General features: G+C 36.8%; 1 protein-coding gene and 1 long non-coding RNA gene across 4 annotated transcripts in view; both read left to right on the top strand.

The window, feature by feature from the left end:
- Positions 1-25,504, top strand: part of TTC28 (tetratricopeptide repeat domain 28) — a 637,046-nt gene that overhangs the window by 22,133 nt on the left and 589,409 nt on the right. For 2 of the 3 annotated variants that reach the window (XM_058693129.1, XM_058693128.1), the window contains exon 2: positions 14,630-14,908. The exons of the other annotated variant lie outside the window; for it this stretch is intronic. In XM_058693129.1, coding sequence (XP_058549112.1) covers positions 14,630-14,908 — 279 coding nt within the window. The remainder of the gene's footprint in view (positions 1-14,629; positions 14,909-25,504) is intronic. 3 annotated transcript variants of the gene reach the window in all.
- Positions 5,698-6,645, top strand: LOC131490612 (uncharacterized). The gene is made up of 2 exons (XR_009251151.1): positions 5,698-6,074; positions 6,327-6,645. It is a non-coding gene; the product is annotated as an uncharacterized LOC131490612 (long non-coding RNA).

Raw genomic sequence — 25,504 nt, 5'->3', positions numbered from 1 at the left:
CATTCTTTCCTTCTAATTATCTCATGGTACCTTTCTGGATTATCTGATTCTATGAAGTTTTCACCTTTCATGGTCTTTGAACTGCTTTATACTTCTGTTCATTGTCCAGACTGATAGCAATGCAAATTATTCTTGTCCATAGATATGCAAATGATTATTTCCAGGTGGAGGGGCAATTGATTTCACTTTCTTCCTCTGGAAAGGCCAGTTTGCATCTATTTGCAGAGAAATTTATTTCAGCATTTTTGATTGCCTATACATGTGGGGTACTTGGAACATTTTACTGGGTTACTCATTAATTAATGAGTTAAGTGAAGTCTTTGAAGTGTGTTCATTTCGTATTTGTATGAGAGTCGTAGTTTTACTTTTACCAGAATGGACATTACAACAGGAACAAAGGCTACTTAGTGGTTTTTATTCACTAGTTCACTTGTCATAAAATGCATTTCAAAAAAGAAGAACATGAAAGTACTAGTAAGCTCAGAGATAAATAATGCCCTCAGGAATTTTATGATTTGTCATAATTGCTGAAAAATGGTGTGAACATTGCTGAAAATTTGAGGGCATGACATAACGTAAATTATGCTTACATGTTGGTTTAAGTTGCATGTATTTGTAACTTGGTTGAATTTGACATTTTAATAACTAACTTTGACATGTGTGTTTTGAGTATCTGTTGTTAGGACGGGCTGGAGCAGGCAGATGCCGACCCCCCCCAGGCATGGGATGGCCTTGCTATTTTCCACATTAGTCTTAAAAGAAGGGGCTTGGCTGTTTACCTAATAAAATGATATCAACTTATTTATAATCGTCTCAAGTTAATAGAACAGTGTAGAAACACAAAGTTATGAATATCAGATTTATGTTTGTTAAAAAACAAAATTCATCTGAGTAGATGTGAAGATCTAATGGCTTTATTCAGTGATTCTTGAATCAGGCAGATTCTGACTAGCAAGTAGAAAGGAGCTCTGGGGAGACACCAAATGGAGGGCTTTTATAGGCAGAAGGGGTCAGAAAAAGGAAGTTTCTAACAAAGAGTGGATTGTTTCAGGCAAGGTCACCTTCCTTTGGGGGAAGGGTGGGGGTGGAGGGCTGTCATGCAAATTATCTCACTAGTGCTGATCAGGTAATTCCAGACTGAGTTGTTACAGGTTACATCCCTGAGAGAGGTTGAAACTACAATTAGGTTAGATATTAGGTCTTGATTTGCTGTCATGGGGCGAGTGAACTCCATTTTGGGCCTGTTGTTCCTTTTTTGAGGGGGGAGGATGCAGGCAGGGAAGGGACAGAGAGGGAGGGAATCCCAAGCAGCCTCCTTGCTGCCAGTGCCAGCTCAGAGCCCGATGCCGAGCTGGAACTCATGAACTGCAAGATGATGACCTTGAGCTGAAATCAAGAGTCGACACTTAACCAGCTGAGCCACACAGGCACGCCTAATCATCCCTTTTGATCAGACTCTCACATTAACTGAGAGACAGGATAAAAATTTAAATCATTAATGTCACTCCCATCTATTGCTCTGAAGTTCTTGAAGTTTTTGTGGATCCTTTGGTGTTATGACATTTGTTGCTTAATCTCTTATATTCACAGGGCACAACTTCAGGTTCACATTTTTTTAAAGTGGGTCATTCTCTTTGTTCCTTTTCTGATGTTCCAGTCTTAGGAAGATCATTTGCTTGGTGGTAAGTGTGAGCAAACGCGTTTAAAGCCTTTGAGAGAATACAGCATGTTAGGGAGACTGCTATGACTATGATAAGCAGGATAATTCCCAACATCTGGAGTTCACTTACCTTGGTCCCTAAGACCCAAACAAATCAAAATCAGGTAGGTCAAAGAAAGACCTCATTGGAGGGGTCACTTGAAAATTTTTTTTTTTTTTTAGTATTTATTTTTGATAGAGAATGAGAGAGTGTGATCAGGAAAGGGGCAGAGAGACAGAGGGAGACACAGAATCCAAAGCAGGCTACAGGTTCCCAGCTGTTAGGACAGAGCCTGATGAGGGGCTCGAACTCATGTACCTCAAGATCATGACCTGAGCCAAAGTTGGATCTTAACCAACTGAGCCACCCAGGCGCCCTGAAGGAGTCACCTTTTTAAGCCAAGTGGCTTGCTCAGTAATCTTATGTACCTGAGTTTCAGCTTCCCCATGAGTGTTAATCCAGGTGCAGCAGGTGGTGTTGGCCAGGGAAGTAGGGCCCTGCCAAAGGAAGCAAATCTAGAATCATGAGTGCCTCCTGGTAATTCCCATTTCAGTCCGTGGTTCAGTACTGGAAAGGTGACAGCCGTGGAAGCCAGTGAAATTTTAAGGGTTTGTAGACCACACATGCCTTTTTATTCTGGTTATCCTTGCCTATGTTCCTTTCTTTGTATAGAGCTTGTACATAAAGTTCCCCAAGTTTGGGGTTGTTAACCAGAGACAGGAAAAAGACCAGAGTGGGGTGGGGGGGAGTGTCTCTAGCATCATGGATAGATCAGAGCTCTTGATGAAAAATCCAGCAGTTGAAAGTTTGTTACCCTTAACAATGGTCTGGGATACATGAATGATGGCATTGTGTTTCCAGGCCAGTGCTGAGTAAAGGAAAGAAAGAAGAGGATTTCATGTTTAGTTAAAGTATGTAGTCTTTTTTTTTTTTTTTTTTTAATTTTTTAAAAATGTTTTTGTTTATTTTTGAAGGAGAGAGAGACAGAACATGAGGGGGGAGGAGCAGAGTGAGAGGGAGACATAGAATTTGAAGCAGGCTCCAGGCTCTCAGCACAGAGCCTGATGCGGGGCTTGAACTCACGAACTGTGAGATCATGACCTGAGCTGAAGTCGGACACTTAACTGACTGAGCCACCCCGGCACCCGAGAGAGTATGTAGTCTTGATGTGTGGCATTGGGAGCAGTTTATCTTGAGGTCAGCTCCTGATCTTTTTAGTTAATTTGATTTTGAGGTGTCCAGCTGATGTATAGGACCAGATGTCAGGTGGAAACTTACTCAGCTGTGAGGTATATACCCAAGATTCAAGAATATATCCCAGAGACCCAAGTCTCTGAGGTTTGGCTGCCGACTGGGTAGTGAGGAAACCCTGGTATAGTCCTTTCCAGGGAGATTTGTGGGAAGTCTTTGTTCTTAAGGAGACTAAATTAGAAGGTGGGAGAAAATTGGAAATGTTAATTTGGAGAGTTGTAGACAGATATTTGAGGAAACTTAGAATTCAGGATCTAATCCAGTCACATGTATATAACGAAACCTCAAAGGCAATTGACAGGATTAGAGGCTAATATAGGCAAAGGTACACAAACATAATTTTTCTCTCTACAGTTACCCCCATTTTTTTCTTCTACAAAAGATGATTATAGTAAAACTAATTTGTTTGCATCTAACTTGGCTTGATTACTTACATAAATGTAGCAAGAATAGTGATGGACCATATAAGCTCTTTTTAAGGCTGTTTGGCTGAAACTTTTTATCTCGGGTGGGTTTCTTTAAAGCCTCTGAGGCTAGGAAGCCAAGCCAAGCCAAGGACTGACCATCAGATTTTGCTTGCAGTACTTTTCCAGTCAAAGCCTTGGCAACATTTCCAATTGTGTCCTGTTATATGGAGAACATATTCTTAATGAACTTATGTAAATAACTGGGGGCACCTGGGTGGCTTAGTCGGTTGAGCGTCTGACTTAAGCTCAGGTCATGATCTCACAGTTTGTGAGTTCTAGTCCCTTATCAAGCTCTGTGTTGGCAGCTCAGAGCCTGGAGCCTGCTTTTGATTCTGTGTCTCCCTCTCTGTCTCCTTCAAAAATAAATAAACATTAAAAGAAAAAAAAAACAGCTAAAGTGCTATGAAGATAATACCTCAGGAGTTTCTGAATTCTGGATGGATCAAATGGGGAGAAAAAGTAAGTCTTTTATCTTTGTTTACAATGGGGTACTTTACCAAATTGTAAGTCATAGGTAGCTTAAGAGAAAAAGTGTATTTAAAGCTGGGAAAAACCCAAAACATTAAAAAGCCAGCAATGTTTCAGACAAAAAGTCATACAAATTTATAATATTCCTCCTTAGTTAATTCAGTCCCATATAATTAGTACTTTTTTTGCTTGAATCCAGTTTAGTTTATGATTTTAAAGCTTTCAGAACTCTGTACTTGTCAAAATCCTATCCATGAATCTTCTCCTTTTTTTTTTTAAGTTTATTTGAGACAGAGAGAGAGGAAGAGAGAGAGAGAGAGAGAGAGAGAGAGAGAGAGAGAATGCATGTGAGCAGGGGAGGGGCAGAGAGAGAAGGAGAGAGAAAGAATCACAAGCAGGCCCCATACTGTCAGTGCGGAGCCCCGATGCCTGGCTTGAACTTACAAACCGTGAGGTCATAACCTGAACTGAAATCAAGAGTTGGACACCCAACGGACTGAGCCACCCAGGCACCCCTCCATTAATCTTCTTGACAATGAAACACTTTTGCAAAACAGAGTACAACAATAACTCTGTAAATGACAAAAGATTTTAAATCCCCATTGTTAAAGATCTGATGAGAGAGTTCATTACAGTGGAAACAACAAGGAAATTTGGTTATTTCTGTGATACACAACATTTAAAAATAACTGGAATTATGACTGATAACATTATATACCAGGGCATATCAGATTTCTAAGAATTTCATACAATTTCGAGCATACTTATAAGGTATACATATACAAAGATAACAGAAAGAAAGCTTAGTATTATTTTTTTTTTGTTAAATTTTTTTTTTTCCAACGTTTTTTATTTATTTTTGGGACAGAGAGAGACAGAGCATGAACGGGGGAGGGGCAGAGAGAGAGGGAGACACAGAATTGGAAACAGGCTCCAGGCTCCGAGCCATCAGCCCAGAGCCCGACGCGGGGCTCCAACTCACGGACCGCGAGATCGTGACCTGGCTGAAGTCGGACGCTTAACTGACGGCGCCACCCAGGCGCCCCTTTTTTTGATAATGCTTCCAATATAATGTAACATCAAATAGCCTTAATTATTTTAACATTTCCTTTTTTAGAAGGAGAGAGAGAATAAATCTTCTGAGATATTCCAGAGACCCTCTGAAAAATCCCAAAGTTGAAAGAACTCCATTTAGGATTTGGTTTGGGGAAGTTTGTCAAAAATATCAAAGGTTTTTTTTTTTTTTAAACGTTTTTATTTATTTTTGAGACAGAGAGAGACAGAGCATGAACAGGGGAGGGGCAGAGAGAGAGGGAGACACAGAATCGGAAGCAGGCTCCAGGCTCTGAGCCCAGAGCCTGACGCGGGCTCGAACTCACGGACCGCGAGATGGTGACCTGAGCTGAAGTCGGCTGCTTAACCGACTGAGCCACCCAGGCGCCCCAAAAAATATCAAAGGTTTTAAAATACTTGGTCAGGTAGGTTATTGTGAAACAACAGCTATCCATCTAAGCATAGTGACCATAAAAGACTTGCAGGCAAATACAGAAAGTTACCTCATTGTAAAGAAACCCAACTAACAGGGGCGCCTGGGTGGCTCAGTCGGTTAAGCATCCGACTTCGGCTCAGGTCACGATCTCACTGTCCGTGGGTTCGAGACCCGCATCAGGCTCTGTGCTGACTGCTCAGAGCCTGGAGCCTGTTTCAGATTCTGTGTCTCCCTCTCTCTCTGACCCTCCCCTGTTCATGCTCTGTCTCTCTCTGTCTCAAAAATAAATAAATGTTAAAAAAAATTTTTTTTAAAAAAGAAACCCAACTAACAAAACCCAAAAAACCATAGCTCTTTTAACAGAGAGGATTTAGGGGCACCTGAGTGGCTCAGTTGATTAAGTGTCTGGCTTTGGCTCAGGTCATGATCCCATGGTTTGTGGGTTCGAGCCCCGCATCGTGCTCTGTGCTGACAGCACAGAGCCTGGGGCCTGATTCAGATTGTGTGTCTCCCTCTCTCTCTATTGCTCCCCCACTCGTGCTCTTTGCCTCTCTCTCAAAAATAAACATTTTAAAAAAATTTAAAAAAAGTAGAGAAGATTCAGCTTTCTTGAGTAATTAAACACCTGATAAAGTCAACACAGGAAATTATTTTGCCAGGACACACAATCTTTGTTTTCTCTGAAGATTACGTTAAGAGGTGAAGAAAAGGGGCGCCTGGGTGGCTCAGTCGGTTGAGCGTCCGACTTCGGCTCAGGTCACGATCTTGTGGTCTGTGAGTTCGAGCCCCGCGTCGGGCTCTGTGCTGACAGCTCAGAGCCTGGAGCCTGCTTCTGATTCTCTGCTCCCCCTCTCTCTCCGCCCCACCCCTGCTGTACTCTGTCTCTCTCTGTCTTTCAAAAATGAATAAACATTAAAAAAAAAAAAAAAAAAAAAAAAAAAGAGAAAAGAGGTGAAGAAAAATCTTTCATACCCTCTTAGCAAGAACAGACCAAGAGTCCAAGAAAACTTTGTCCTTTTAACCGAGAGACAGCCAAATTCTAATTTTGCACCAACTTACTTTTTATATTAAAGCTTATTTGCTTGGGGTGCCTGAGTGGCTCAGTCAGTTGGACATCCAATCTTGATTTCTCCTCAGGTCATGGTCCCAGGGTTGTGGGATTGAGTGCTGTGTTGGGCTCCATGCTGAGCGAGCATCTTGCTTAAGATTGTTACTCTCTCTCCCTCTGCTTCTCTCCTCCTCTTGTGCTCTGTCTCTGTCTCTGTCTCTCTCTCTCAAAGAAAAAAAATAAAAAATATATTAAAAAGTTCATTTGCTTAATTAAATTTATTCTAATCTTAGCCAGTCATAACCAGCTTAAAATTCTTTTCTGAAGATTCCTTTTCTGCAAAACTTAGTGGCTTTAATTGCATATGTTAAAATTTAAAGCCTTCAAAAAGCCTGAATTTTTACTGAAAATAGAGAAGTAAACAGTTATGAACTATTAGCATTTTGTGGGTTGAATGAAGTTCTTAACAGTTGGTTCAATATTCTATGTGTTGTGTTTCAAATTATACTTTTTATAATTTCTAGAAAACATGCTTTCTCATAATGACTTTCTCGGTCTGACATAAAACATGTTTTGTTATTGATCTCCATTTATTAATTACCTCCTGTATTTTGTGTTATCTATCCATCTATCTTAAACTTCACAAGTAATTATAGTTAGAATAATAGTATTTATTTATATTTATTTATAACTATTATTTTTATTCCTTTCTTACTACATTTCTGTTTTCCTTCAATATTTCTTTTAGCGAAGGCCTATTGTTGATGCATTCCTTTGGTTTTGGTTTGTTTGTACAAATATTTATTTTACCTTTTGAAAAATTGTGATACATTAGCATACCATAAAATTCACCATTTAAAAGCATACAATTCAGTGTTTTTTTAGTATATTCACAACCATCACCACTAATTCCAGAACATTTCCATCACCTTCAAAAAAAGCCCTCATTGGGTCACCCATTTTCCCCTACCTCTAGCCCCCTGGCAACAAGTAATTTGCTTTCTGTCTCAATGGGCATGCCTTTCATGGACATCTGATATAAATGGAATCATACAAAGTGTGACCTTGTGTCTGGCTTCTTTCTTTTTTTCAACGTTTTTTTTTTATTTTTTTTTTTATTTTTGGGACAGAGAGAGACAGAGCATGAACGGGGGAGGGGCAGAGAGAGAGGGAGGCACAGAAGCGGAAACAGGCTCCAGGCTCTGAGCCATCAGCCCAGAGCCTGACGCGGGGCTCGAACTCACGGACCGCGAGATCGTGACCTGGCTGAAGTCGGACGCTTAACCGACTGCGCCACCCAGGCGCCCCCTGGCTTCTTTCCCTTAACATAGTGTTTTAAAGATTCATCCATGTGCTCATGTGTGTCAGTAGTTTATTGCTTTTCATTGTTCCATTGTATGGCTATGCCACATTTTGTTTATTCATTCATCAGTTGATGGACATTTGAGTTGTTGGCTTTTATAAATAATGCTTCTGTAAATATTTGTGTACAAGTTGTATGGAACACAACAATTCATTTGGGTAAATGCTTTGGAGTGGAATTGCTGGGTCATATGATAACTCCATGTTTAACTTTTTGAGGATGTGACAAACCGTTTTCCAGAGTAACTTTACCATTTAAAATTCTACCAGCATTGTATGATGGCTCCTGTTTCAAATTCATTTTTGAACAATAGTTTCTCTGGGTATAGACTTTTAGGTTAGCTATTTCATCTTCCCTCATTTCTGTTAAGCTTTGAAGATAATGTGTCTTTTCCTGTCCTCTATCTGTTTTAATATTTTCTCTTTGTTTTTGGTTTTTAGGAGTTTGACCATGATGTGTGTAGGTCTAGTTTTTTTGTTATTTTGGGGTTGAATGAAGTTCTTAACAGTTGGTTCAGTATTCTATGCGTTGTGTTTCATCGGTTTTAGAAAATTCTTGGTCATGAGGTATTCAAATATTGCTTCTACTTCCTTCTCTTTCTTCTGAGATTTCACTGCAGGTGTGTTAGACTTCTTAGGCATGTTTCTTATTATGTCTCTTGTGTACCTATTTTCTCCCCCACCCCTTTCTTTTTGGGTGTATTTCATTTTGGGTATTTTCTATGGACTTTTCTTCCAGTTTATTAATCCTGCCATTTGTCATGTCACATCTTGTAAACCCATCCACAAAGTTGCTAATTTGAGGTATTATATAGTTTAGTTTTGGGATGTACATTGAATTCTTTATTATAAGGTCACTTCTCCAGTGAGATTTTGTCTTAACCTATTTTGTTTTTGAAATATACAACTAATATGTGTTATCCATATGGGACTTTGGTGTAAATTCAAAAAAGGTCCTACTCTCTAGGCATAAGAATAACTTGGTGAGTGGAGAATAACTTTGTAAGACTTAAACAGTGGTAGCCCCCTTCCTGTAGACCATGCAGCTCTGGGCCAGGGGACAAAGGCTGGTTTTGTATCTCCCTTTTGTCTTCTCATCCAGACATACTTAGAAAGTGAACAGATTCTACAACTATATATATATATATATATATATATATATATATATATATATATATGTGCCCTAATATATAATAGTAAGCTATGCTCTGTTTTCTGAGGGTTTTTTTTCATATTTTGAAAAAAGCTAATATATGCATATAGTAAAATATCAGATAGTATAAAGTGGAAATGTTGGGTACCTTCCTAATCCTTTCCAGTCCTGAAATAATTTTCTATTGAGGCAGTTACTCTACTGGTTTATGTATTGTTTTGGCATAATTAGTCCATATATATTTAAGCATGTAACTGTGTGTATGTTTATGTATTATTTCCTCCCCCCACCCCTTTTTTCATGGGATATAACATATTCTGTATCGCTGTTCTGCAACTTGATTCTTTTCTGTTTTTCCATATCAGTATGTAAAACCTGCCTCACTCTTTTGGCTGGATTTGTAGTGTCAATTATTGATCTGATTATTTTGATGTAATGAAAACTGTTTTTCTGTTGTCTAACATTTAGGTTATTTCTAACCTCATGCTAATACAAATGATGCTGTTATGAATATCTTGCATATGTGACTTTGCTTACATAGGTAAATGTGTCTTCAGGATAAATGACCAGAAGTGGAAAAAATTTCTAGAATTCAAAGGATACGTACCTTTTGTAACTATTCCTTAGTTCTATAATGAAATCATATCATTTACCACTTCCATCAACAATGTATGAATGTAACTTTTTCTTTATTCCCCTTACTATGAAAATGTACTGATAATTTTTTTTCCATTAATTAGTATGAGAGAAGAAAAATAATATCTCAAGGTTTAATTTTCTTTTAAAATAACTGAAGTCATGGGGTGCCTGGCTGGCTCTGTTGGTTGAGCACATGACTCTTTTTTTTTTTTTTTTTTTCAACATTTTTTATTTATTTTTGGGACAGAGAGAGACAGAGCATGAACGGCGGAGGGGCAGAGAGAGGGAGACACAGAATCGGAAACAGGCTCCAGGCTCCGAGCCATCAGCCCAGAGCCTGATGCGGGGCTCGAACTCACGGACCGCGAGATCGTGACCTGGCTGAAGTCGGACGCTTAACCGACTGCGCCACCCAGGCGCCCCAAGACCTGGAGCTTACTTTAAAAGAAAAAACAAAAAAACTGAAGTCACACATTAAAAAAAAATGTGCTTAAAAGCCATGTGGATCTCCTTTCTTACTGCCTGTGCATATTCTTTGTCCATTGGATTTTTTATTTGTAGATTTTTATATAGTAAGAAAATTAGCTTTTTATTATATGTTGCAAAGAGTTTTAAAATTGATTTGTTACTCATATTTTCACTTTTTTTAAATTTATTTTTTCTTACTTAGATATTTAAAGCTTTTATGTTGTCAGATTTATGTCTTATGTCTTTAGGTTGTGTTATAATTAGAAAGGCCTTCCTTAGCTTAGATGATAAAAAATTCTTCTATATTTCATTTTAATAATTTAATAGTTTATTTTAAACATTTAATTCTTTGATTCATGTATCATTTTTTGATATAAAGGATGATAAGTATTTTTCTGTATCATTTGAATGCTCAAAATTTATAACTGGTCTGGAACTGTTACAGTTTAGTAATTGTACGTGGCTGAGTATTCTGAGCCTATTTCATTTATGTTATTGCCACTATCATTTCAAGATGAGTTTGTCAGAGGATCATTGAAAAATATCGACCATGTTAATATTTGTTGACATCCTTAAACTGTAAATACTGGAAATATATGAGAAAAGAAAGAATATTACAATCAGTTAATCTAACTAAATTAGTGATTCAGAAGTTTATTTTATTTTAATTTAGTTTATTTTTTTGAGAGAGAAAGAACACAAGTGAGTGAGGGGCAGGGAGACAGAATCCCAGAAGGGAGAGAGAGAGAGAGAGAGAGAGAGAGAGAGAGAGAGAGAGAGAAAGAAATAAGTGGGATTCACCCAAAGTGGGATCATGTTTTTACCTGAAGTGGGGCTTGAGCTCACCTGATGAGAGACTTGAACTCACGAACTGTGAGATCATGACCTGAGCCAAAGTCAGATGCTTAACGACTGAGCCACCTAGGAGCCCTGAAATTTCATTTTATTTTTTAAAATCTCCATGGTACTATCCACTCTGTTTCTGAATTTAATATGGCCAGTTGTTCCAAGTACTGTATATATAATCTGAAATACATGCAGGGGCCTTTTTTCCCCCCTCTCTGTCATGCCAAGGTTATTAATAGCAGAGAAGATAAAGAGGAACTAGGTAGATTATATTCCTTTTTTTAACCATACACAAAATGGTATTTATTAGCTTCCTAAGGATAACACCATAACTAGCTTATTAGAAACAGGCATAGTTTGACAGTTTAGAAGCTTCTGTGGACACTTATTAGAGTGCCTTTTTCTTTTAAATTTATGGACACGTGGTGGTGGTGATTTAGTATTTATTTATAATCTAGTATTTATAATCTGTCTGCACTAGCACTTTTCCATGGTGTTTTACTTTGCTCTCAGAGGCTTTATTTAGTAGTTTATACCAGAGGGTTTTTGTTTGTTTGTTTTTTAAGTAGGCTCTACACCCAACATGGGGCTTGAACTCATGACTCTGAGATCAAGGGTCACATACTCTACCAACTGGGCCAGCTAGGCGCTCTAGGTTATAACAGAGTTTTAGCAACTTCCTGTCTGGGAACATACTCTACCAAAAAGATCCTTTGATCTCATATGTATGGTATCTCCTGTCTGAGATTCACAGTGTGTAAAATAAAAGCTCTGAGGTCTTCCACTAAAGCAGAAACTCGTTTTCCTTGTTCCTCCAAGTATCCTGAGGACCTAGGGTTCTTAGGGGTGCATAATTTGGGAAATGTTACTTTATATTACTGTATATGGAGTTAGTGGAATGCAGAACTTTTCTTGATTCTTATTTATGTTGGCATTGAACCAAATTATTATTCTGAGAAGTAGGGAGGGGATGCTCTAATAGTAGGATCATGTCTTTTTCACTTTTAAGCTACATTTGAAGCGAACCATTTTACTGTTAAAGGCTGTTATTTATATTTTTATGTCATACCCTTGAGTTTTCAAATATAGAATTGGTTTTCATAACTTATGGCTAGTACTGCCCTTATTTTGGACTCCTGATGACTATATTTTCCAAAATGAAATCAGTTTTATACATTGTCAGTATCTCAATACATTGGTTTGATGATGTGGATAAAAAAATTAAGAATCAAGACTCTTTAAAGGAAAATCCTTGTTTGGTAAATGTTACATAGTCCGTTAATTTTCAAACAGTGTGTTTCATGATCATAATTTAAAACAGCAACAACAGACTAACCAGAATACAATCTTGGTTTGTCACTTCCAGTATGAGGAAGTTGAGAGATATAACTTGAACACTGATATTGGACATTCTAGAATATATTTTATTATTATTATTTTTTAAATTTTATTTTATTTTGAGAGAGAGAATGCACAGAGAGAGAGAGGGAGAGAGAATCACAAGCAGGCTCTGCATTGCCAGCACAGAGCCCAATGCAGGGCTCGAATTCTTGAACTGTGAGATCAGGACCTGAGCCGGAAACCAAGAGTCGGACACACAACTAACTGAGCCACCCAGGCACCCCAAGAATATTTTTAATGTTTCAAATTGTCATGGAAATCTAGTTCATGATATTCCTGTAAACAGGAAAAATAGTAATTGTCTGTGTGAAGATTAGCTCTGCTTTTTTCCTCCTTTCTGTGGAATTTGTCCTTTGTCCTCTGTGAAGAGTCTGATACTTTTTAAGTATTGGTTGTGTTACATCTCAGATCTGTCCTCTTTTTTTTTTTTTTTTTAAGATTTATTTATTTAAGTAATCTCTATACCCAACATGGGACTCAAACTCATAACCCTGAGATTAAGAGTCACATGCTCTACCACTGGAACCAGCCAGGCACCCCTGTGTTCTTTTGAATGGAGGGACTTAGTCTTAAAGAAAGACATGAGGAAGAAAATTATACTTTACACTTTTTGTTTTAATTGTACTCAGGGCAAGTCTGCTTAGAATTGCAAACTGTCTCTCTGGATACTGATGTCTTAAGTTTCTTCTCTTGGCACTCTGATGCAGTTCCTAATTTTCCTATTTTAAAAATAAGTAACGTTTGACTCATTCACCACTCCCTTTGGTTTTAAGGTCAGTGTTATTAAGTCATAGGAAACTTAATGATTTGGAAGAAATCAACATAAAAAACGGGTCTTAAATTGCCAAGATACAGTTTACGGCAGGTATTTTGTTTTTCTTTTTGGTGATTTACAAAAACTGGTGTTTGTCTTTGAAATTCCATGGTAGAAGCCCAATTACCAAATTTGTCAGTCTAAAAGATTCATTGATACATTAAAATTTATGTTTTTAAATTTTTAAAATTTTTTAATTTTAGAACTCACATATACTTACTGTATAACATTTGGATAAGAAAGGTAACTCTGGGGTGCCTGGGTGGCTCAGTTGGTTGAGTGCCTGACTTCTGCTCAGGTCATGATCTCGTGGTCTGTGAGTTCAAGCCCCGCGTCGGGCTCTGTGCTGACAGCTTAGAGCCTGGAGCCTCTTTCAGATTCTGTGTCTCCTTCTCTGTCTGCCCCCACCCGTCCTCTCTCTCTCTCTCAAAAATAAATAAACATTAAAAAAATAAAAAAAATAAAGATAACCCATAATTTTATATCCAGAGATAACTTAGCATAGTTATTATTTTGATCATTTATTTCATTTTCTGAGTGCAACTATCTTAATATAGTTTAGATCATGTTTTCTGTATTGACTTGCATTTGTATTTTTTCCCTTAATATAAATAACTTTATTCACGTGTGTATGTAATCTCTACACCCAACATGTGGCTTTAATTCAGGTCCCAAGATCAAGAGTCTCATGCTCTACTGAGTGAGCCAGCCAGGCACCCTCACTTAGTAGAACTGTAAATTGCCAGGAAAAAGTCTAAGTATTCTTTTGCATTCACTCATTCATTCATTCATTCATTCATTCATTTATTCAGTCATTCTGTCAATCCAAAAAATATAAATATAAATATGCATGTTTTTTAAAGTTTGTTTTGAGAGAGAGAGGCAGAGAGAGAGGGAGAGAGAGAATCCCAAGCAAGTTCCTCCATGAGTGCAGAGCCTGATGTAGGACTCCATTTCATGAACCACAAGAACACAACATGAGCAGAGATCAAGATTAGGATGCTTAACCAACGGAGCCACTCAAGTACCCCTAAATATGTATGTTTATAACTATATGTATATATATAAAACAGATACATATGTATATATATATGAAACAGATATATGTATATATATATATGTATATATATATATATATATATATACATATATATATATGCATTCAAAGTACTATGTTGGCTGCTTCTTTGAAAGGTTATTAACTTTCAGGCTACAAAAGTTTACTATATAAAGCAGACCATGAAGAATGTCTCTGTTCTTTTATTTATTTATTTTTACTTTTGAGAGAGCACAGGCAGGGAAGGGGCAGAGAGAGAGGGGGACAGAAGATCTGAAGCAGGCTCTGCGCTGACAGCAAGAGCCTGATTAAGGGACTCGAACTCACGAACCGTGAGATCATGACCTGAGCCGAAGTCAGACGCTCAACCAACTGGACCACCCAGGCACCCCAGAATGTCCCTCTTCTCTTGAAATTCAGACAAAGAAACCCTCTGGATTATCTGACAAAGTTTCTTTGTTTGTAGATTCCTCTCTTTGGTGCTAAGACTATTGGTCGGAGAAGTCCTGATGGACCAGTGTTGAGCAAAGCTGAATTTGTTGAGAAAGTTCGTCAGAGTAACCAGGCCTGTCATGATGGAGATTTTCATACAGCTATTGTTCTGTACAATGAAGCCCTGGCTGTTGACCCTCAGAACTGCATCTTATACAGCAATAGATCTGCAGCCTATATGAAAATCCAGCAGTATGACAAGGCACTGGACGATGCAATCAAAGCTCGACTTCTCAATCCCAAATGGCCAAAGGTAGAAATTTCATTTACTTTCACAGAATCTTTTGTGCTGATTTCTTATTTTAATGTAACATTTCATTGAATTTGCAGTTGTTAATATTTTGATACTCTGTACTTCAGCAAAATGTTGAATGGCCTCATTGAGCTGGTATGCTAGTGAATGGCTTCCTTTTTTATGCTTTGTAATAGTGCTCTCCATGTTCAAGTTTAATTCTTTTCCTGTATGTTTGAAATTTGAAATTTTTTTCTACTCAGCTTCTTGATAGGATACATTTTAGTCATTTATATAGGTTTCCACATCTCCTTTTTACACAGATGTTTTAGATGGAGATGGTTTTTTTCTTTGAATTTAAAAGAATTAATTTTATTCTGTCAATCGTTGCTTGTTTTCAGAATGGTATTTAACCAGAAAAACTTTTTTTCCTAATACATCATTTTAATTATCTATGTTCCCTTGGATAGTTTAAGGTTTGAATGATCTTTGTTTTGTATATACTTTATTTTCAGTGTGCCTGTTTGCTGTCTAACCCCCATTAAGATGTACTGAAGTGTTTGAGATCCTTTTTATTGAGCCACGAAACCATTTGATACCATTTTTGGCTTTCTGTTGCATTAACAAAGGTTCATGGATATTTGCTAGGGATTTAAAAAATATTCTTACTGTCTTATTAATGCTATAGTTATATTAATTTATACTTTAACTGTGGTAGGTACTTTTGGTTTGGCCTCGTTCAGTGGAATTTCCAGTATTGCTGCTGCCTCATGAATTGTTTAGTATTGTGTAATTCCCTAACAGAGTTGTTTTGTAACTATAATGACTGCAAATTAAACAAAATCTATTTTAAAAAATTGTTATAGGACACCACTTGGGGGTTAGAATGCTGTTTTCAAAGGACAGACCCAGGTTCAAATTCCTTCTCTTTTGTTAATGGCTCTCTTTTGTCTGGCTTTTGGTAAATTTCTTAACCTCTCTAGGGTTAAGATAAATGGAATAATAATACCTATCTTGTGAGCCCATTTAAGAGTCAGAGATAATTTGTTACTTGTACATAGTATGCATTTGATAGATAATAGCTATGATTGTGACATTTTTATTGAAGGTACAAGTAAGTAAGTTATTCTAGCAAAGCTTGGCATGTGTCTTCTCTTTCTCTTTTCCTTTTTCTTTTAAACCTGTGGTTGATTGCAATGAGCCTGATAAATAGCTTAATTCTCAAATTAAGTATTTCCATTCTTTCCTTTTTTGGATCCACTTATTTTATGTCCTTCCTATATTTGTGAACATTTTAAAACTTTCATCTTTTTCCTTTTTCTGTCATTCTACTTTCTTTTGTCACCCTCTTGCGATTTAGCACACACACACACACACACACACACACACAAAATAGCTGAAAAAGGTGCACTTTTATGATTATAGATAAAAAAAAATCAACCTTTTAAGGTAATCTTACCAAGTTTTAGTCTCTGATGTTTTTCCCCTTATGATAAGTGAAGTTGTTCTATGTTTACCACTTGCATTAATATTTCAGCTCCATATTTGGCTTCAAGGAAAACTAATTTAGGAATATCTAGAATTATGTAACATGTAAATTAGTTTTTATTATTGAAATCATGAAAGGGTTTTCATATACAGTGTGATTCATAATAAAATTAATTTATAAAGAAATTTCCACTACTGTATAAATTCTTTCCATTTCATAAAAACTTTATTTTATACTTAGTTTTCTAGGAATATACTTACAATATAAAAGAAGGTTAAGTTGTACTGTTTTGTTGTAAAGATATGTCTGTTGACATTTTATCAATTTTTTTTTCCTTTGCTGAAAAGACTATCTTTTCCCCATTGAATTATCTTTAGTGCCTTTGTCACAAATCATTTGAGCATAAAAGTGTGGGGCTATTATTGGTCTTTCTATTTTGGCTTTTATAACTTTCTCATTAAAATCTTTTTGCCTTTTGAAGTCTTTTTCTGAAATGTCATTATTGTCTAGTTTGATTAGGGAAAACATTAATTCTAATTTCTATTTATGGTAATTAAAAAAAGTGTTTTAAAAATGTTTATTTATTTTTGAGAGAGAGAGAGAGAGACAGAGTGCGAACAGGGGAGGGTCAGAGAGAGAGGGAGACACAGAATCTGAAGCAGGCTCCAGGCTCTGAGCTGTCAGCACAGAGCCTGATGCGGGGTTCAAACTCACGAACAGTGAGATCCTGACCTGAGCTGAAGTCAGACACTTAACCAACTGAGGCACCCAGGCATCCCTCTATGGTAATTTTTTATGTAAATATCTCAGGGCTCCAGCGATTGGATAGAGTCTTTTATTTGTGTCTATTTTGTCTGAATGAGAAATGATTTTAGTGTGTTATGGGCTGCAAAAGAGGTTATGAAAGCCTCTAAAAAGAATAAGCCCAGTGTTATTACCAAATTATGATAGTTATCTCCAACTGCCTCTTAGCTATTGTCTGTTTATGTTCATTCTTTTTGTGTCCTGTTTAAGAAATGTTTATCTTACTCGGGGTTATAAAGTTTTTCTTAGGTTTTCTTCTAGAATTTTTATAGTTCTTACTTTTCGGTCTTTGATTCATTTCAAGTAAATTTTGCGGTATGTTGTGAGATAGGGGTCAAGATTTATTATTATTTTTTCAATATAGATAACCATGTTCCAGCAACATTTGCTGAAAAGACTATCCTTTCCCCATTGAATGATCTTTGGTGCCTTTGTCACAAATCATTTGACCCCATAAAGTATGGTGCTATTATTGGTCTCTATTTTGTTCCATTGACCTATCTATCCTATGCCCTAAATGCACTGTCTTGATTACTGTAGCTTTATTGTAAGTCTTGACATCAGATATTGTGAGTTTTCCATCTTTTTTTTTTTTTAATGTTTATTTATTTTGAGAGAGAGAGAGAGAGAATGCATGTTTGAGTTGCGGAGGGGTAGAGAGGGAGGAAGAATCCCAAGCAGGTTCCTTGCTGTCAGCTTGGAGCCCAATACGGGACTTGATCTCACGAACTGAGATCATGACTTGAGTCAAAATCAAGAGTTGGACATTTAACTGACTGAGCCATCCAGGCTCCCCTGAGTCTTTCATCTTTATTCTTCTTTTCCTAGGTTGTTTTTGATATTGTCAGTCTTTGTATTTTTATATAAGTTATGAAACCAGCTTATCAATTTTTTCAAAAAGCCTCCTGGGAAATTAATGGTGTTGCATTGAACTTTTAGAGCAGTTTGGAAAGAATTGCCACCTTAACTTTATTCAGTTTTCTAATCATGAACATGGTATCTGTCCCCATTTATTTAGTCCTTCTTTCATTTTCCTTTGTAACCTTTTGTAGTTTCTAGTGTTCAGTCTTGTACATATTTTATTAAATTTATTCCTAAGTATTTTGCTTTTTGATGCTATTATAAATCGATTAAAAAATTTTTATTTTCTATTTCTTCATTGCTAGTATATGGAAATGGAATGTATTTTTGTACTTTGTATCATGTGACTCTGTTAAATTCACTATCAAGTTCTAGTGGGGTTTTTTGCAGATGCCTTAGGATTTTTTCTGCACATGATCATATAACCTGTAAGTAATGACAGGTCTTTTTTTCTTTTGCATATGCTTTTTATTTCTTTCTCTTGATCCATTGTACCTGTTAGGATATCCAGTCTAATTCTGAATAGAAATGGTGACAGCAAACTTCCTTATTCATTCTTGATCTTAGTGGGAAGGCATTGAGCTTTTCTTTGTTGAGAATGATGTCCTTAATCTGGTGGAGGATGTTCCCTTCAATTTCTGTTATGACTGAGTGTTGAATTTTGTCATTTTTTCTTCATTAATTGAAATTATAATTTTTTTCTCATTTAGTCTGTTAATATCATAAATTAAATTGATTCTGCTTTGGAATGTTAGGCCAAGCTTGCCTTCCATGGGATAAATACCACTTAGTTATTATGTCTTAATCCCTTTTATGTATTGTTGGATATGATTTGCTATAATTTTGTTAAGAGTTTTTGCATCTTTATGAAAGATATTGATCTGTTTTCTTTTCTGATGATGTCTTTGATTTTGATATCAGAGTGATACTGGCTTCATACAATGAAGTGTTCTCTCTTCTTGTATTTTTTGAAAGAGTTTTTGTTGGATTGGCATTGTTTATTTCTTAAATATTTGGTAGAATTCACCAATTAAGCCATAATTGCATGTAGTTTTCTTTATGAGAAGGTTTTATTTTTATCTTTTTATATTTTAAAGTTTATTTATTTATTTTGAAGGGGAGGGAGGGGTAGAGAAAGGAAGAGAAAGAATCCCGAGCAGGCTGCACGCTGCCAGCACAGAGCCTGATGCCAGTCTTGACCCCATGAACCTCAAGATCAATACCTGAGCCGAGATCAAGAGTTAGACGCTGAACTGACTGAGCCACCCAGACGCTTCTGTGGGAAAGTTTTAATTATGAATTCAATTTCTCTGATTGATATAAGACCATTCAAGTTTTCTGTTTCTTCTTAGTTTGGTATTTTGTTTGTTTCACTTAATTTTTACATTTAATTTGGGTTGCAAATTTATTGCTATAAATTTGTTGATAACATTCCCTTACTCTCCTTTTAATTTCTGTAGGATCTTTAGTGATGTCCTTTCTTTCATTCCTGTTATTAATTTGATATTAATTAATTTCTCTGTCTTATCTCATTAGTCTGCTTAGAGATTTATCAATATTATTCATCTTTCCAGACAATCAGCTATTAATTTCATTGATTTTGAATATTATTGTACATTTTCTCTTCCATCAATTTCTGTTCTTTATTTCCTTCTTTATAATTATTTTACATTTAATTTGCTCTCTCTTCCTTTTTCTTTTATTTTTTTAATATTTATTTTTGAGAGAGACAGAGTGTGAGTGGGGGAGGGGCAGAGAGAGGGAGACACAGAATCTGAAACAGGCTCCAGGCTCTGAGCTGTCAGCACAGAGCCTGACATGGGGCTCAAACCCACAAACAGCGAGATCATGACCTGAGGTGAAGTTGGACACTTATGATTGAGCCACCCAGGCGCCCCTTCCTTTTTTTTCTTAAGATGAGAACTTAGGCCATTGATCTTAAATTTTTTTTTTTTTAATTTATTTATTTATTTTGAGAGAGAGACAGAGTGAGTGGAGGAGGGGCAGGGAGAGAGAGAGGATCCCAAGCAGGCTCCGTGCTGCCAGTGCAGAGCCCGATGTGGGGCTCAACTCATGAACCATGAGATCATGACCTGAACTGGAACCAAGAATTGAAGACTTAACTGCCTGAGCCACCCAGGCACCCCTTAAATCTTTTTTTTTTTTTTTAACTTTAATTTAATTTTTTTGTGGGGAGGGGCAAAGGGAGAGGGAGAGAGAGAATCTTAAGCAGGCTCTGCACCCAGCACAGATCCTGATGCAGGGTTTGATCTTACGACTGTGATATCTTGACCTGAGCGAGTTGGATGCTTAACCAACTGAGCTACCCAGGTGCCCTTTCTTCTTTTTTTAAGAAATATAAGCACTTAAAGCTAAAATTTTCTTTGCTAGTACTGCTTTTGCTGCATCCCACAAATTTTGATGTCATATTTTGTCATTCTGTTTAGAATAGTTTTGAATTTTCCTTGGCAGTACTTACTTGATCCATGGGTTATTTTAGAAGTATATTGTCAAATTTCCTAATATTTCTTATTTTTAAAGTTATCTTAGGGGCGCCTGGGTGGCGCAGTTGGTTAAGCGTCCAACTTCAGCCAGGTCACGATCTCGCCGTCCGTGAGTTCGAGCCCCGCGTCAGGCTCTGGGCTGATGGCTCGGAGCCTGGAGCCTGTTTCTGATTCTGTGTCTCCCTCTCTCTCTGCCCCTCCTCCGTTCATGCTCTGTCTCTCTCTGTCCCAAAAATAAATTAAAAACGTTGAAAAAAAAAATTTAAAGTTATCTTATTGTTGATATCTAACTTAATCCCATTGTGGATAAAGAACACAATTGACATGATATTAATTTTTTAAAATTTACTGGGGCTTGTTTTATGGCCCATCATGTTTTATCCTGGTGAAACCTGCTATGAGTGCCTGAAAGGAATATGTATTCTGTAGTTGTTAGGTGTAGTTCTATAGATATCAGTTAACTCAACGTGATTGATACTGTTGATGTCTTCTAGGTCTTTGATGACTTATTATTTTTTGGTCTAATTATTCCATCAATTGTTAGAATAGAGAAGTTAAAATCCACAACTAAGATTTTGGAATTGGCTCTTTTTTTTAATATTATAAATTTTTGCTTCATGATTTTTAAAGCTCTGTTATTAACATATACCACTTTATTATTATTCTGTGTTCTTGATGAATTGATTCTTTTATCATTGTGCTAGGTCCCTTTTTATCTCTGGTAGTAATTATTGTCGTAAGGTATATCTTGCTTGATTCTAATATAGCCACTTCAGTTTTTTTATTCTTACTCTTTGCATTATGTATCTTTTCTATCCATATATTTTCAGCTTCTCTGGGTCTTTACATTTCATATTCATCTTTTTTTTGACAATATATATTATTTCTTTTTTTAAAAAAAAGTTTATTTTTGAGAGAGAGAGACAGAAAGAGTGAGCGAGCTCAGAGAGGAGCAGACGTAGAGGGAGACAGAGAATCCCAAGCATTCTCCATGCTGTCAGCACAGGGCCTGATGCAGGACTCAATCTCATGAACAGAGAGTTCATATCATGAGTGGAAATCAAGAGTTGGATGCTCAACTGACTGAACCACCCAGGCACTCCTGTTTCTTGCTTTTTAATCAATTTTTTCAGTCTCTGCCTTTTAATTGGAATCTGTGTTCATTAACATTTAATGTAATTACTGATGTTGATTTTTTTTCTGTACCATTTTATTTGTATTCTCTGTTTTTTCCTGTTATTCTTTTCCTGATGTTTATTGGTTTATTTGACTACTTTTTGAGTTGATTTGTTCTTTTCTTTTGAGAGTTTTTCATTGTTCTTGATTGTTATTGATGTTGTTTGGCAGGTTGTTATTATTTCGATTGTTATTTTTTTAGAGACAGAGAGAGGGAGAGGGTACAGGGGCAGAGGAAGATAGAGAATCTTAAGTAGGCTCCACGCTCAGATTGTGGGCTCAATCCCACAACCCTGGTATCATGATCCAAGCCAAAATTGAGAGTCAGACACTCAACTGACTGAGCCACCCAGGGGCCCCTGGCAGGTTATTATCTTGGTTAGAATAGAATTGCATACTTTGTTTCTTGAATTGCAGCTCTAGTTTCAGTACAGATATTCTGTCTTTATTTGAGCTACTCAAGGATTAGCCAAAGATGTGGGTAGACAGAATTTGAGTATCCCTTTTCTGGTTCTTATCCTTCTGGGATTCTTTTCCTCCTTGGCCACAGGCAGTGGTTTCCTGTGCTTCAGTATTCTGATTTCCCCAGCCAGAATGACAGTGCTCCAGTCACCCTGGTCACCACTCTGATTGGGAACTCACTTAGCAGCTCTCTTCCTCCAGAATCTGTTGGCTTCTATTCACTCTCCAGTGCTTTCAGGTAGGTTATTTTTGTGTTGTATCTAGATTTTGTAGTTGTTTTCTTTGTGGGAGTGGGTTCACTAGGATCTTGCTCAGTAGTTAGTGGAAACAGAAGTGATGTCTTCTTAGTGATCTAAGGTTCCTCATTTTCACTGGATCCCAACAAAGTCATCTTGCTTCCTTAGGCCAAGTAGCTTTCTTGATGTTTTGAGTTCTCTTTTTAGGGTCATTGTTCCTAGTTACTCATCTTATTCATTTACAATATTTATTTCTGTTTCCTTTTTCATTCATTCATTATATTGGTGAATAGCCCTTCTGCATTCTGTATTCCTTATATATCTTATGCAGTGTTATTATAGTTATTAATAGTTAGTCTAGGTTATTATAGTTTCATTCTTACTTTGTTGTGAGTTAAAAAAAAGTTTTTTTTAATGTTTTTATTTATTTTTGAGACAGAGAGAGACAGAGCATGAGCAGGGGAGGGGCAGAGAGAGAGGGAGACACAGAATCCAAAGCGGACTCCAGGCTCTGAGCTGTCAGCACAGAGCCTGACGTGGGGCTCGAACTCACGGACTGTGAGATCATGACCTGAGCTTAATTCAGATGCTTAACTGACTGAGCCACCCAGGCGCCCCTGTCGTGAATTTTTTTATTGTAACAATATTCTAATGAAAAACTTTCTGTTGGTTCGTGTTTCCAAGTAACCTGATATTCAAGACTCTGCACAAATGGTTATATTTCCCCCTTTATTACTTGCTGCTGGGATGACAGACCTGCTCTTCTTATTGATTGTGTCTTTTCCTTTTTTTTTCTTCCTTCGTGTTTATGCCAAACTGTGCCTGGAGTTTTGTTCCTTGCTTCCGCTTGTCTAATTCAATTCTCATCTTTCCCTGAAAGCTACATTGAGCTTCTGTGAATATGATAGTCATTTTGCTAATTTCAATTAATTATTTATATTGTTTTATATATATATATATATATATACGTACATATATATATATATATACATACATATGTATATATATATATGTACGTATATATATATATATATATACATAAAAATGTATGTTACTTAAGTGTATCTGAGTCTTTAGCTTGAAAGTGCCTGGAAAGCTTGTCTTCTACTATAGCCCAGACATTGCAGAGAGAGAGAGGGACAGAGGATCTGAAGCAGGCTCTGTGTTGAAAGCACAGACCCTGATGCAGGGCTTGAACTCGTGAACTGTGAGATCATGACTTGAGCCGAACTTGGACGCTTAACCGACTGAGCCACCCAGCCGTCCGTCCTTAACATTTTCTTTTCACTTTAGTGTCTAAGTCAAAGAGAAAAGAGATATAATTGTGCATTTCCTTCTTGAAGACTTCTAAGGAAGTAGATGTCACAGACCATAAGCTTTGACAATATAAGTTTTCTTTTTTTTTAATTAGCCAATTTCCTCAATAGATTTAGTTCACTTTTTAATCAGTTGTGGAAGGGATCTAACATTTCTTTCAAATCTCCCACCTTAAAACCTTTCATGTATTTAGTGAGTTAGCATCGTATAATGTAAATAGGATGTACAGGCAGTCTTCACTTTGCATGGTAGGACAGTACCATAGAGGCAACTGTACAAGCTGAAAAATCTTACATGAACTTTGCAATGATTTCAACTGTTCTGTGGCCTTTTTAAAATTTTTTAAATTTTTTACTTAAAAAACTTTTGATGTTTATTTATTTTTGAGAGAGAGAGAGAGAGAGAAATTGTGCCTGCACGCGCACGCACACAAGCTCACACACACACACATGCACGTGCAAGGGGGAGGGGCAGAGAGAGAGGGAGACACAGAATTGAAAGTAAGCTTCAGGCTCTGGGTGGTCAGCACAGAGTCCAGTGTGGGGTTCGAACTCATGAATGGCAAAATCATGACCCGAGCCAAAGTTGGACACTTAACTGAGAGCCATCCAGGTGCCCCAAGAATGGAAAAACTATTAAAACAGATACTTAGTACATTGTGCTTTAAAATGTTAGAAACATTGAGAATTTGTTTTATTTTTTTGTAAAAAACTTCTCTGTAGTTATTTGAATTGTTCTTGTTCCTTTCTTCTCATCGTATAAATTACAGTACAGAGTATCTTTTCTGTGCCTTGGTGAATTGTCATACTACTTTCTAGTTTGGGTCAGCTTATAAAATGTTAATCTTCAGTGTGAAATATCTCTGAGCATTCCTGCAGTTACAGTAATTTTGCCAGAATAATGTTCTCTGGAACATTTTAGCCTTTTGGTCACAACCACTTTCCTCATTTACGTTGACAAGTTCATTCTCAAAGTTCTTCTAACTGGACCTCTTCAACAGTGGCTGTGTCAACATTCCCATCGTCCACTATTTCTTCTATAACTCTCTTTGTGTTTGAGCTGAATTTTATCTTCAGCATTATCACTCTTTATTTCTTTGCTGCATTCATCTTTGTTCCTCAATTCTCCTTTTCCAAAACCCATTTTTATAAAATGTCCACGCGGGTTTGTCACTGGAAGATAAAGGGGCAACACAACCACCTTTTTGCTGTTTCTGTGTGAGCTGAATAACAGATGTATGCAGTGACCAATCATCACAGACTTTGAAACGAGTGATGTGATTGGTCATTAATCATGATGCATAACTCTTAAGTATATAGCAATTGTGGACTGAAAAACCAGCAGTGGAATTTGTACTTTATGCATTTACTCTCAGTTATATACCATGGTAATTGAAATTTGAATTGTGGTATTAGGGAATTGGTGTAATTTAACTGTGGTAACTGAAATCCTCGTATATTGAAACAACATACATGTGAAGCAAGAACTGCTGGGTTTTTGGAGTTGGAGCTAAGTTATTTCATCCTTACATGTTGCTTCACTTTCATATGCCTCAGTTTTCCCATTTGTAATTTGGGTTAATATCACAAACTTGAAAGGGTTGTATTGAGGATTAAATAAAATAATGGTAGGCACTTAGCAGAGCATTTTTCACATATAGTTTTTTTTAATATATTATGATTATTAATGGTGATCACCCTCATGGTGATATTTGTATTTAGACACACATAATTTTTTTCAAACTATCCAATTTTTTGACCATTTCTCT

The sequence above is a fragment of the Neofelis nebulosa genome, chromosome 11, assembly GCF_028018385.1.
Source record: "Neofelis nebulosa isolate mNeoNeb1 chromosome 11, mNeoNeb1.pri, whole genome shotgun sequence".
NCBI classification, from domain to species: domain Eukaryota; kingdom Metazoa; phylum Chordata; class Mammalia; order Carnivora; family Felidae; genus Neofelis; species Neofelis nebulosa.
The sequence above is the reverse complement of the archived record's forward strand: the minus strand, read 5'-3'. Positions and strand labels throughout refer to the sequence as shown.